This window comes from Lepus europaeus, chromosome 3, assembly GCF_033115175.1.
Source record: "Lepus europaeus isolate LE1 chromosome 3, mLepTim1.pri, whole genome shotgun sequence".
Lineage (NCBI taxonomy): Eukaryota > Metazoa > Chordata > Mammalia > Lagomorpha > Leporidae > Lepus > Lepus europaeus.
This window is the reverse complement of record NC_084829.1, coordinates 36,862,999-36,875,121: the sequence shown is the minus strand read 5'-3', so window position 1 is coordinate 36,875,121 and position 12,123 is coordinate 36,862,999. Positions and strand designations below refer to the sequence as shown.

The window sequence follows — 12,123 nt, the reverse complement described above, 5'->3', positions numbered from 1 at the left end:
CCACTAGTGTAGCTTTTAAGTAGTGGCTACTCAGAGGCTGAGGTAGCTGGCCAAGTCGCAAGAGAACCATTAGACTCGCTAACTACTGAGTGCTACGATACAGCCTGTGCTGAGAACCAATTCGTGTAGTCAGTGGCATTCACCTCTCCCAACCTCCCGAACTGGGATCATCCCCACTTTACAGATCAGGAAACGACGGCTCGGAGAGACCAGGTGCCCCGGCCACGCGTGTGTCTGGCTCCAAAGCCCAAGCTCCCTCCTTCGTGGCACCCCTTATTCTCCTGGGAGCCTCCCTGCCAACCCCTCTTCTCCCAGAAGGTCATGCTCACTGCACGCCGCCGCTCGGCTTTTTGGGAGGTCTTGGGAAGCCTCTTCTGGGGCTGCTTGTCTTTGGTTTGCTCTTCTTGAATACCTTGGTCACCCAGCAGGAGTCCCCGGCAGGGCGGTCCCTGGGGAGGGAGGAAGCTTTGTTACTGGCCGGTCCTCTGTCCTCAGGATCAGGGCCCTGCTCCTGCCCAGAAGGCAGATACCGCGGTGCTCGGCCCTGGCTGGGGTCCGTGCTCCCCCACTATGTGGGCTTGTTTGGTAATCAGTGGATAATCGATCTTAGTAACATCACGCCAGGTAGGAGCTGAAACTCACAGTCACATGTACAAAAATGCAAAAAAGCTCAAATCGTGTGAACAAAAAAAGCATCAACTTCATACAAACTCTTGCAAAAAAGTTTTGTCGTTCAAATCGGAGCTCATGTGGAAAGGGGCACATTTTAATAATTTTGATATGAGCTGGAGTGTAGGTCCCCGGTGTGGGACTGCCCCCAGCCCTGCCCTCCTGGTGCCACAGTGTGGCAAAGCATGGAAGGGGGGAGACAAGCCGGTGACCCGTGCTCTGATCTCTGCTGGCGCCTTCCACTGCTAACCCAACAGCCTCCAGCCTGCGAGTGAGCCAGGGAACTTGAAAGAAATAGCCATCCTCAGGCCGCTCGTATTCCTGCAAAGATGACCATGGATATACATCACACAGCCAGACAACGGATGGGCATCAGAGCGGTGGTTTTCTGGGGCTGAGAGTGTGGGACCACCAGCCCCTTGCCCTGCTAGCAGAAATGGACTCGGATGAAGCAAGGTCTTCCACAGGGTCCCTTAACCTGGCAGGCAGGAGCTACCGCAGGCCAGGAAGCAGGCAGCCCCCCAGCCCCACAGAGCGAGACTGGGCAAGCACGCACACTCTCCCACTGCACTCAGAGGTGCCTTCCCAGCATGCACGGGAGGGAGCCTGAGAACGAGATGTCACCCCAGCAGGCTCCTTCCCACCCCATGGCTTGTGAGATGTCACAAGGTGGACTTCATCGCACAAACTGGGGAAGCAGTCCAGGGCTCCCAGGCCGGCTGAGCTGATCTGGGCCACCTCGCCCCAGCCAGAGGAGGAGACGTACGGTGCCTTGCTGATGGTTTCCTTCGGCTGAACCCGCGGCGCTGTGCCTTTGGGACTAGGAGAGGCGGGGGAAGCTGCAGGTGAAAAGAGGTGATGTGAGACTTTGTGCATATTCGAGATTACAGCAGTACATCAAGCATAGCATTTAAAAACAGCAGAGGGGCCAGTTAGGTGCCGGATGGGCAGCCTGCGGCCCACGCCAGAGTGCCTGGGTTCAGCGCCCGCTCCAGCCCCTCATTCCAGCCGCCAGCAGGTGGCACCCAAGTGGCCATGATTCTAGCTGTTGGCTCCTGATGGTAGCCTGAGCGCAGCCTCAGCCTGGGTGGGCACTGTGGGAATGAACCAGTGAATAGGAGCTCTCTGTTTCTCTCTCTCTCTCTCTCTCTCTGCTTCTCAGTTCACACACTCAGGGCAGAGTCGTGTTGTTGGATTTGACAGAGAGCCAGGGAAGCCGTGTCTGCAGAAGCCCAAGATGGTGATATTGCAAACGCTGCCCTCCCTGAGAGCAGTGTGCTAGGGAAAACCCCCAGGAGGGGTCTGGACGCTGCATCGCACTCTTTGGGTCCCACTTTTTGCTTTCTTTGTTTGCAGTAGAGAACACCGGCAGGTCGGTACCCATGCTCTTAAGTAAGCAGTAGTCACTGACTATGGGCATACACACGAGGGGACTTCAAAATTGGAATTGCGAGACATGCTTATTCGGGTGGGAAAAATTGCTGAAATCCTGCCTAGTCTCCTTTCATAACACTCATTTTCCACGAATGCCCCCACCTGCAGTACTTTCATTCGGGGCCTCCTGGGTGTCCCCAGGGCTCCCAGATCTATGTGCAGTGCAGCTTGTCCTCTGTGGATTTCCCCAGGGCTTTGGCAATCCCCATCCCCACCGCCATGCACTGCCCAGGGCATCATTAAATGACTGCCCATCTCCCAGCTTGGGGAGTGGCTTGGGGTGTTGCTGCTGAGGCTCCGCTGCAGGCTGGCTGCCACAGGTTTCTCGGCCTCACGTCTGTTGGTGTCAAGGGTCAGATAACTCTTTTGGGGAATGGGGAGGGGGGAGCTGCCCCGCACACTAGAGGATGTTTGGTAGCATCCCCGGCCTCTACCCACCACCAGGAGACGGACAATCAAGAATGTCTGCAGTTGTTGCGAAACGTGTCCTTGGAGTAAAATCCCCCTGGGCTGAGAACACAGGCCAGATATGCCCCGCGTGCAGGCCCAGTCTGAGTAGCATTGCCTGCACCGTGGCTGTCACAGCGAGCCTACAGCAACAGCGGCTCTGAAACGTGGGTGAGTGACAGCAGGAGGCTGGCCCGGGGCAGCTGGGCCCCAGCCCCAGAGCTTGTGTTTTATTCAGTCTGGGGTGGGGCCTGGGAGCTGTCATTCTAGCGAGTTCGCAAGTCAGGCTGCAGTTGCTGGTGGGGACCACACTTAGGCATGAGCTAAGGGATGAATAAACCTCAGTTGTACTGCCCCCTTGTGGTGCCCTTTCTTATAGCAGGCAGAGCGGCGAGAGCTACCAGCTAGCTTCGTTCCATTCCTCTAAAGCAACAAGGGTCCGCACGATGCTAGACTAGGGGACTCCAGAAGGGGCACGCTGGGAGAACCCAGAAGACGGCCTACCTGGGGGCTGCTCTGGTCCCAGTTCCTCCACAGCTGGCTGTGCAGGTGGTGCTGGAGAGGAATCGCGGGGCGGTGGTTGAGATGGTCCCACAGCCGGGGGCCCTGGGGCTGGCCAGGGTGATGTGGGTGACTGGGAGGGAGGGGGTCTGAGTGGTGATCCAGGCACGTGGACCTGCCTCTGAGGTGACATAGGTAGCAGCCTGGGTGGTGACAAGCCAGGGGCTGAGCTGGGGTTCAGGTGCACATCTGGAGGTGACGTGGGTGGCTCGGGACGCAAGTCAGTTGGAGAACATGCCAGTGATGAGACCAGCGGGGATGCAGGTGACTGCTCCAATGAAGACATGGTTGGGGAAACAGGCGACTCCACAGGACACCCACATGTGGATTCGGAAGTCTGAGGAGGTAGGGACGCGGCCGGGCCGGGGCCACCCCTCCCGTCTCCTTTGGGAGCCTGCTGTGTGTGATGTACGGGTTCCTCCAGATGGACCTGCTGTGTTTGGAGGTCCAGCTGACTGCGTTCGGGACACTCATTGCCAAGGGCAAGTTCGATCTGGCAGTATACCTCCACCCGGGGAAAAATCACTCTCTTGGAGGGAGAACTGAGGTAGGCAGCATCTAGGAAAGACAATTGCAGGGGTCACAGGTGGCCTTGCTGGCTCCTGGCACCAGCTCGGCACTTGCTAAGACATGGATTCCCCAGCGACTTTCATAAACAAGACTGGTGCTTTTTAGTGGCCTTTCTTTACTTGAATTAACAGCGAGGAAAAATGACTGTGATGTTTCTTGTACTCTTGGAGCGTGCCGTGGGGGAGGCTGGCATTGTCTGCACAAGTAATCTAGAGAATTCCAGCCAATGAACGATGGCCCTCAGTCATCAGCAGTGTCATCATCAATGTCACAGATGCACCATCCTGTGTGCCGCGTTACACCTGTGCCGCCCTACAACCCCTGACCCACTGAGACACCAGCGATAGGGAGAAGTGGGCGTGGAGCACACAGGAACTCCCTGTGTTGTTCCGCAACTCCCCTGGGAATGTAGAACTAGTGTCATGTTAAAGGTTTGGGGAGGGTGGGTGAGACATGGGCGAGAGACTTGACGGGACACGTCGCCAAAGATGACAGAGAGCGACCACCGGCAAAGGGGCTCAACACCATCGATCGCTAGGGAAATGCAAGCTAAAACCACCACATGCCTGCAAGAGTGGCTGGGAGGAGACAGCCAATCATAGCACGTGCTGGTGAGAATCTGGAGACACTGGAACCAGCATCCGCTGCTAGTGGGCGTGTGGATGGCACAAGCAACCTGCCAGTTTCTTAAAAAGTCAAACATACATTCTGGCTGTAGGTCCAAAAGAATTGAAAAGAGGCTCTCAAAGAGATAGTTACACCCCCAGGGTCACCGCAGCCACAGCCGTTATTTACAATAGCCAAAAGGTGGACGCCCCCAAGGCGCCAGCGAATGGAGAAAGGCGATGAGGCATCTGCATGTGGGGAATCCTGGTCAGCCTTCGAAGGAGGGCAATCCAGCCACACGACAAGGCCCGGCCCTGGTGGGCCCTGAGGATGCTCTGCTAAGTGACAGGAGCCATCCACAACCGGAGCCAATGGTGTGTGATTCCACCGATACAAGGTATCCGAAGCAGTGACACTCACAGAAATAGGAAGCGGAATGCTGGTTGTCAGGGGCCGGAGGAGGAGGAGGAGGAGGAGGAGGAGGAGGAGGAAGTTGATGGGTAGAGTGTGTTTTGTGAGATGAGAGTGCTAGAGGTTGGTGGCACAGTAACACCGGTAGAGAGAACACCAGGGAGCTGCCCACTTACAGATGGCTGCGCTGGTAACCTTCATGTGATACACAACTGACATATGTACTGGTTGTTTCAGTGTGTGGAACACACACGTCCCATACAACACGGTCAGCGGGTTCTATTTATCCAAGAGAAAGGACAGCACATGTGCCTACACGGACCTAAGTCGTGAGTGCTCTCGACAGCTTTACCAGTCATAGCCCCAGTCCGGAGGTAGCCTGTGTGGCCAGGCACAGGTGCGCGGCTACATGAGCTGCGGCTGCTCCCTCAGCGGGATGGAAGTGCAAGGGCACGGACAAGTTCTACACACAACAGCCTGGACCAGCCTCAGCATAGCTACATGGAGTTGGAGACCAGATAGCCAAAGAGTCTGTACCTTTAAGAGTCTACTTAATGGGGCTGGTGCTGTGGCTTGGTGAGTTAAAGGCCTGGCCTGAAGCGCTGGCATCCCATATGGGTGCTGGTTCGAGTCCCAGCTGCTCCACCTCCAATCCAGCTCCCTGCTAACGTGCCTGGGAAAGCAGTAGAAGATGGCCAAGTGCTTGGGCTCCTGCACCCCTGTGGGAGACCCAGAAGAAGCTCCTGGCTCCTGGCTTCAGATTGGCTCATTTGGGGAGTGAACCTGCAGATGGAAGACCTCGCGCTCTCTCTGTCTCCACCTCTCTCTGTAACTGTCTTTCAAATAAATAAAATAAATCTTTAAAAAAAAAAAAGAGGGAAATAATCCTTGCTACAAAAAAAGAGTCTACTTAGCAAAAACTCTAGAGAATGTAAGTTAATTTATGAGGACAAAGGGGAGCAGGTCAGTGTTGCCTGGGAACAGGGGACAGGGGGTGGGAGGGGGCGACAGGCTGTCTGCCCAGGGCGGGAGGGTGGAAGGCAGGCGTGGCTGGGCACACCCGGTGTCAGAGGATGCTTTAGATGCTTGATGCTGCAGCCTCCCCCAGCGCCCTGGCTCCCGGAGCAGCAGCGTGGGGAATGTGGATTTTCAGGCACCTCTGCGCGCAGTGCCCTTCCCGCTGTCAGGGACGGCCGGGAGGGTGGCAGGAGTAGTGAGGTGCAGGAGATCCCTGCGGGAGGAAACCTCTCTCGGGGTGGGGCTTCCTGCTCCTGTCTGGTGCAGGGAGAAAAACTCCATCCCCCAAGCCTCCGAGTGTCTGCGTGGTGAGGGTGAGGCCGGCACTGAGGGCTGTGCTGGAGAGAAAGGACCAACAGCGGGAGCAGCTGCCACCACGAGGCTTGGGCTTAGGGCGGCCACCCACTCCGTGTGCTGTGGGGGACGGGGAGAGGGCTCAGGCTGCGCTGCCCCCTGCTGGGATGAGTGACCTTTAACCCCACTCTGTACCTCTCCCCAGGACCTGCCGCTAGAGGAAAACGTTCCAGAGGAGAGCCAGGGGAGACAGTGGGACCGGTGGGGAGGCCCCCAGGTGTAGAGGGGCTTCCCGGGCCAGGGAATGGACGCCCGCCCCAAGTCCCAGGTCAGGGGGTCCTGCAGAGTCCACCCCACCTGTGAGGAGGAAGGGGAGGCTTCCCAGTGACAGAACAAAGACGAGAGCCTCAGTCACTCTTGCTCATTGCCCAGAAGAGATAAACATTGGAATGTATTTCTTGCCCTTGACTCTCAGTTGGGTCCCACACCCTATTGCCTTCCTACCCCGCCCCCACGGCCACCTGAAAGACCAGTTCCAGGAATTCCCCTCTGCCTGCTGCCCCCTACCCCCAGCCCCAGCCCCAGCCCCAGCCCCAGCCCTCCTAAAATATAAAAAGGCCCGGTCCCTGGTGCTCCATCAGCGCGCACACGGGCAGTTGGTCACCCACCTCTCCGGATTTATTTCCTCTGAGTAAATTCAGCCTGGCAGTAAATTCGTACACGGCCTCCTCTCTGTTCTGCACCTCTTTTCCTAACATGTACGGAGCCCCGTGTGAGGAGACACCAATCCGCAACTCTTTTCCTAACACCCAGCCAATGGCCAAAAGGAACCCCGGTCCTAGTGCTCCACTCAGGAGGTCCACCTGCTAGACACTTGGGGCTGGGTTCCTACAGCTTCCACCCCAGTGGCTGTCGGGGGTGGGGGAGATTCCAGCATTGGGAGGGCTCTGTCATGCCGACAGGTACGTGCTGGGGTCTGGGGTCTGGGGTCTGGGGTCGGAGGGGTGGTGGGCTAGGCGCAGCAGGCCGGCACTCCCCAGAAGGGCCACTGTTTGCTAGCGCACTGCACCAAGGCTTTGCGCTTTAATCTTCTTCAGGAAGCAGTGAGGCAGGTGCACGATGAGCCCCTTCTACGGATCAGGAAACCGAAGCCCCAGCAAGTTAACTTCCTGCCCGAGCTCACAGGGTTAGTCAGTGTTAGGAGCCAGTCCTTATTTAATCACTAGGAAGCCAGGGCTCAGAGAGGTGAAGTGACTTCCCCAAGGTCACACAGCTCAGGGAGATGGGGAGCCTGGGAGAAAGGGCCCAGGAGAAAAGTCAAGGAGTGGGACCAGGGAGCTGGGGGAAGCAGGAAGCGATTTTGAAGTCATGTGTGAACCTGTCCTAGGGAGAGAATCTCACTCCACTCCTACCCTCGCCCCCAAAGTGGCTGCTAACACTGCGAGCACCAAGCAGTCACCCCAGCCTCACTCAGACAAGCAAACATGGGAAACACAAAGCAGCGGGCAGGCTGGGATTGATGGGCGGCCGCGATGGAATTCTGCAGAACTGCCAGGAAGGGCACCCGTCCGCGTGGCCGCATGGGAAACGACGTGCCACGTGGGAAACAGCGTGCCACACAACCTCAGCCAAACACCCGCCGCCCCGGCAGTCCGACGGAATTAAAATTCTAAATATGGAAAACTGATTTTTTTTTTTTCATTTCTTTTAACCAAGCTGTGGCCCTGGCCTCTGTGGCCCTGGCCTCTGTGGCCCAGAGCTCGTGGCATGTGCCGTCAAAGCCCTCCCTCTCTCCCTCCCCTGCCATGGGGCACAGAGGGGACGCTGGGCAACGCCCACCTGCTGACCCAGCACTGGGCAAGGAGTCCCCTCCTCTAGCTGGCTGAATTGTACGTCACTCAAAGTCTTATGCAAATACAAACTAATCACATGTCGTTCTACATCAATAACACGGTCTTATTAGAGAGAGACTACAAGGGAGGAGAACGGGATGGCACAGAATGGACTTCACCAGGGGGCTCTGAACTAGGTACTTCCTAAACATGGCTTTAAAACACAGATATGTGCATGCGATGCCCTGCACGCTGGCCCACCTCCAAAAGCCCCCTCTCCACGGACATCCTAATTTCTGCCCTCCGTGGCCTGCCTGCGACAATGCAGGCCGCCAGGTGCCCACCCCCATGTCCAGCTCTTCGGGTGGCAAATCTGGGGGGCAGCCCCCCAACACTGGGCCCTTCCACTTCCTGCCCTCCCCCTCCCAGGGTCCCCAGGGGTACTCACTCAGCCGCCTCAGGTATAAAACCGCGTCGTCATACCCTCGGTAGTAGTAGTCGTGCAGGATCTGGGGGTAGGGGACACCGGGAAAGTTTAACCGAGAGCCGCAGCCCCCTCCCCACCAGGGCAGCTCTTGAACTCTGATGAGGCTCTCCCAACCCACAGTGTCCCAGCCCTCACTATCTGCCCAGAAGGGCTGGGGACCATTTCTGCTCCCGTGTCCCAGGAAGGCTGCGTTAGCGTGTGACATCATGCACGGTGATCACCACCGTGGGAGGGTGAGATGTTTATGGTGGAACCAGAGAAGACACATTTGGGCCAAACGAGTAGCAGAGTTTGGAGTCTGGGTTCAAATCCTAGTGCTGCCACCTACTGGTTGTAACCTCTCAGCGCCTCAACATCATCTGTAAAATGGGCATAGTCACAGGGTGTATGGCAGTGGCAGCTGCTGGATCACATGAGATATTGCCCGTGGAAGGGCCAGTGGAAGGGGCCCGTAAAAGGGCCAGAGAGTAAATATTTGGGGCTTTGCTGGCCACATGTAATCTCTGACCTTTTTTTTTTTTTTTAACAACTGTTTAAAAATGGAAAACCCACTGTTAGCTCCAGCCTGCACAAAACCAAGCCACAAGCTGGGTTCAGCCCCTGTGCCATGGCCTGATGCATCGGCTGTCAGAGTGGAGGCATTCCGCCAGCACACCATTTTATGGTGCTGGGGAGCCGGAGCAGGGAGGGCCGGGTGAGGGGAGGGGCGTGGAGGGAGATCGGCCCCGCCCCCCGCCTACGCCCCTCCAACCCCACCCCCGCCCGCAACCCCCCACTCTCACCACCAGGTCGGGCGGGAAGAGCGCGTGGGTCATCCGGGCGAGGTTCTCCAGGGAGAACTGGAAGGAGTAGTTGAACAGGCGGAAGTCGTTGAAGATGGCGGGGCAGTCGCGGGGACAGATGTCCTGCTGCCCGCTGAAGGTGGAGATGGTGATGGAGTCCGTCCAGAAGGAGCAGGGCTGCATGTCGGTGAAGCCGCCGTCGATGTACCTCTGTGGGCCGAGCGGGGCGTGTCCGCTGAGGTCCCTGAGAGCCTGCAGGCCGCGGCCCCCGGGGGCCAGTGTGCACCGGAGGCCCTCCCTGCTCTGTGCTCACTCTGCCCCCTCAGCCAGGTCATGGTGCCCAGACGGGGACCCTCAGGCCCTGGGGTGGGGGTGGAGGGCCGCTGCAGGTAAGGTGGGAGGTGGTACCCAGGCCCCTGCTCAGCCGCCACGGACCCAGCTCATGCGCAACAGGGGCTCCGTCTTCCACCCAAATTCTCCTCGCTGGAGCTTATCTCCTCTAGGTGGAAAACAAGGAGGGGCATGGGCTAGGGCAGCCGGGCTGAGTATGGCCTGGGGACCAGCGCATGTGCACCCCTCCCCACGCCAGGGTGAGAGGTGGTCTGGTGGCCTGGAATCTCAGATACCCCAGGATCCCCTGGCTCGGGTCTGCAGTACTACACCAGACCCCCAGGAGTTCAAGGGCACAGCAATGTTCCGGTGGCGCTGGTCTAAGCCCAGGGTTTCTGTTCTGCTCTTGGCATTCAGTCTGAAAAACCTTGTGCGCTTGTGCAGCCTTGATTTCCAGGCTCAGTAATGGGTTCAGAGAAGCCCAGCCCCCGGGGGAAGGGGCGTTCATCCAACAGCCCCGGAAGTCCACCCACAGTGGGAATTCTGAGTAGACAAGCATGCAACTTCCCAATCCCTCCCCTCCACTGTCCCGGATGTGGGTCCTGGGGATCCCCAGGTGGTCCTGGCCCCGGCTTGTCTCCCTCCCCCAGCACTCACCACGCCGCGGTAAGTCGGGGGGATGAAGCCGCAGTACACGGGGACAAAGCAGCTGCAGTACAAGGCCTGTGGGAGACAGAGCAAGACTGAGACTGCCGGCCCCGAGCCCAGCCACCAGCCCAGGCCTTCGCCTGGAAGCAGTGTCCCAAGTCTAGTTTGGGAGCTGGCCCTAACTAGGTGGGCGCTTGGTAACTATGCAATCCATCTGGGTCTGAGGCCCCAGCTTTGAGGAGAGAGAGGGCCTCAGTATCCCACGGTCCCTTCAGACCTCTAATTCCTGCAAATCCAGAGTGATCCAGCAACCATTCTTGGGATCTGTCCCGGGCAGGCTCTGGACATGAAGGAGGGTGAGAAGCAGTGGGTGTCAGTACAGAGGGTGGCAGGTGCTTTGGAGGTGCAGGAGAGCATGGGCATTGTGACCCCAAAGGAGGGTGCAGGGCAGCAGGGGGGGCAGTGATACAGGAGGTCCCAGGGCAGGAGTCAGGCAGAGGAAGTAGGATGGGAAGGGGGGAGGGGACCCTGGCCGAGGGCACAGCAGGTGCAGACGGCCTGGTCCAGTTTGGGTAGGGTTTGCTGTGGCTGCCCTGATGGGAGGGAGCAGTGGAAGTGGAGTGGCAACATGGGGTGGGCGGGAGGAGGTGGATGGTGAAGAACTGGGAGCTAATAAACCGAGGCGGGCAGGAGGTGGGAGGAGAGGAAGGGTCCATGAGGGCATGTCTGCTGCCTGCTCAGGCCCCACACAGGGGCTGTGAGGATGGGGCAAAGCCCTGTTTGGGGGCGGGGAGGAGACTGGAAGCAGGGATGGAGGCCATGCAGCTTAACCCCTGTGTCCTGGAAGAAGTAGACCCACCCCGGCAGCGACAGTGACCTGTGGCTCAAGCTTCCAGCTGTGCACAGACTGGCTGGGCAGGATCATCCAGGCCTTTGTCAGGGCCGGGGGCCCTCTCCCCTCACCCTGCCACAGACTGGGAGTAATTCAGGGCCGGGGGAGGGGGTGGGGAGCAGCCATTGCTGCCCAGGCTCGGGGGCTCTCCAGGAGCTGTGGGACCCCTGTGAGCGACCCCGGGCCCCTGAGAGCTCCAGGACTGGTCCAGAGGCCAGCAGGACAGAGTGGAGGGAGGGGCTGAAGTGTGAGGATGGCGGCCGCCTCTGACTCCTCCCAAGTTTCTGTGAGCCCTCCTGGTCTACCCAGCACAAGGAGACTGTGGGCACGAAGGAGGCTGAGGGGCAGCCTGCAGTCCACCCGGGAGCTGTGGAGACAGAACAGGGGTGGCCCCCAAGCCCCGCTGCCAGCCTGCACCCCCTCCTGCCCGCCCTAGCCCAGCCCCCTCGCCTCAATGAGCTCCTCCTTGGACGTGTACTCCGAGACGACCACGCTCTCTCCGTCTGTGAAGCGGGTGAGGCTCACGTGCAGCCTCCCAGTGGCCGCCTTGTAGGAGTCCTCGGGCAGCACGCGGTACAGGAACTGCCTCATCATTTGCACCATCTTGCAGGACGGGGACAGCGGCCCCAGGAAGGACTTCTTCACCTCGGCCACGCCCACGTTGAGGACTCGGAGGTACTCATCTGCGGAACAGGCAGACGGCAGGGGTGTCGGCGCCACCAGGGCGACGGTGACTGCCACCTCACTCTGCACCCGCCCCCAAGGAGAGCAGGGTACCGACACAGGAAGTCACCGGCTGGGAGGACCCCGCCGGGTGATGGCACAGCTGGCCCCGGGCATCCAGACTCCCTGGCCGCCAGTGGACACAGGACACGGCCACTTTCCCACCCCTACTTCCTGTGGCTGTGCCTGGAGGGCCCACCCCCCAGAGCACATTCTCCCGGGGTCCTGTGTGAGACTCCTGCCACACACGGATGCAGCTGTGGGTTCGTACCAAGAGTCTGGGCCTGGGGAGGGGTGCATTGGCTTCAAGGCTTAGGAGGAGCTGAACCTTGACCTGGAGCCGTTGCATCATCTTTCCTTTATGGCCCCGGTGTCGGCCCAAGAGGAAGGTGACCTTGGCATCGGAGCATGTAAGGGCTC

General features: G+C 58.8%; 1 protein-coding gene across 1 annotated transcript in view; it reads right to left on the bottom strand.

The window, feature by feature from the left end:
• Positions 1 to 325: 325 nt before the first annotated feature.
• The window catches only part of PNPLA1 (patatin like phospholipase domain containing 1), a 37,282-nt gene continuing 25,484 nt past the window's right edge, over positions 326 to 12,123 (bottom strand). The window contains exons 2-8 of the mRNA XM_062187181.1: positions 11,431 to 11,663; positions 10,098 to 10,163; positions 9,111 to 9,320; positions 8,290 to 8,350; positions 3,055 to 3,669; positions 1,355 to 1,508; positions 326 to 449 (exon numbers count right to left, since the gene is read on the bottom strand). Coding sequence (XP_062043165.1) covers positions 326 to 449; positions 1,355 to 1,508; positions 3,055 to 3,669; positions 8,290 to 8,350; positions 9,111 to 9,320; positions 10,098 to 10,163; positions 11,431 to 11,663 — 1,463 coding nt within the window. The remainder of the gene's footprint in view (positions 450 to 1,354; positions 1,509 to 3,054; positions 3,670 to 8,289; positions 8,351 to 9,110; positions 9,321 to 10,097; positions 10,164 to 11,430; positions 11,664 to 12,123) is intronic.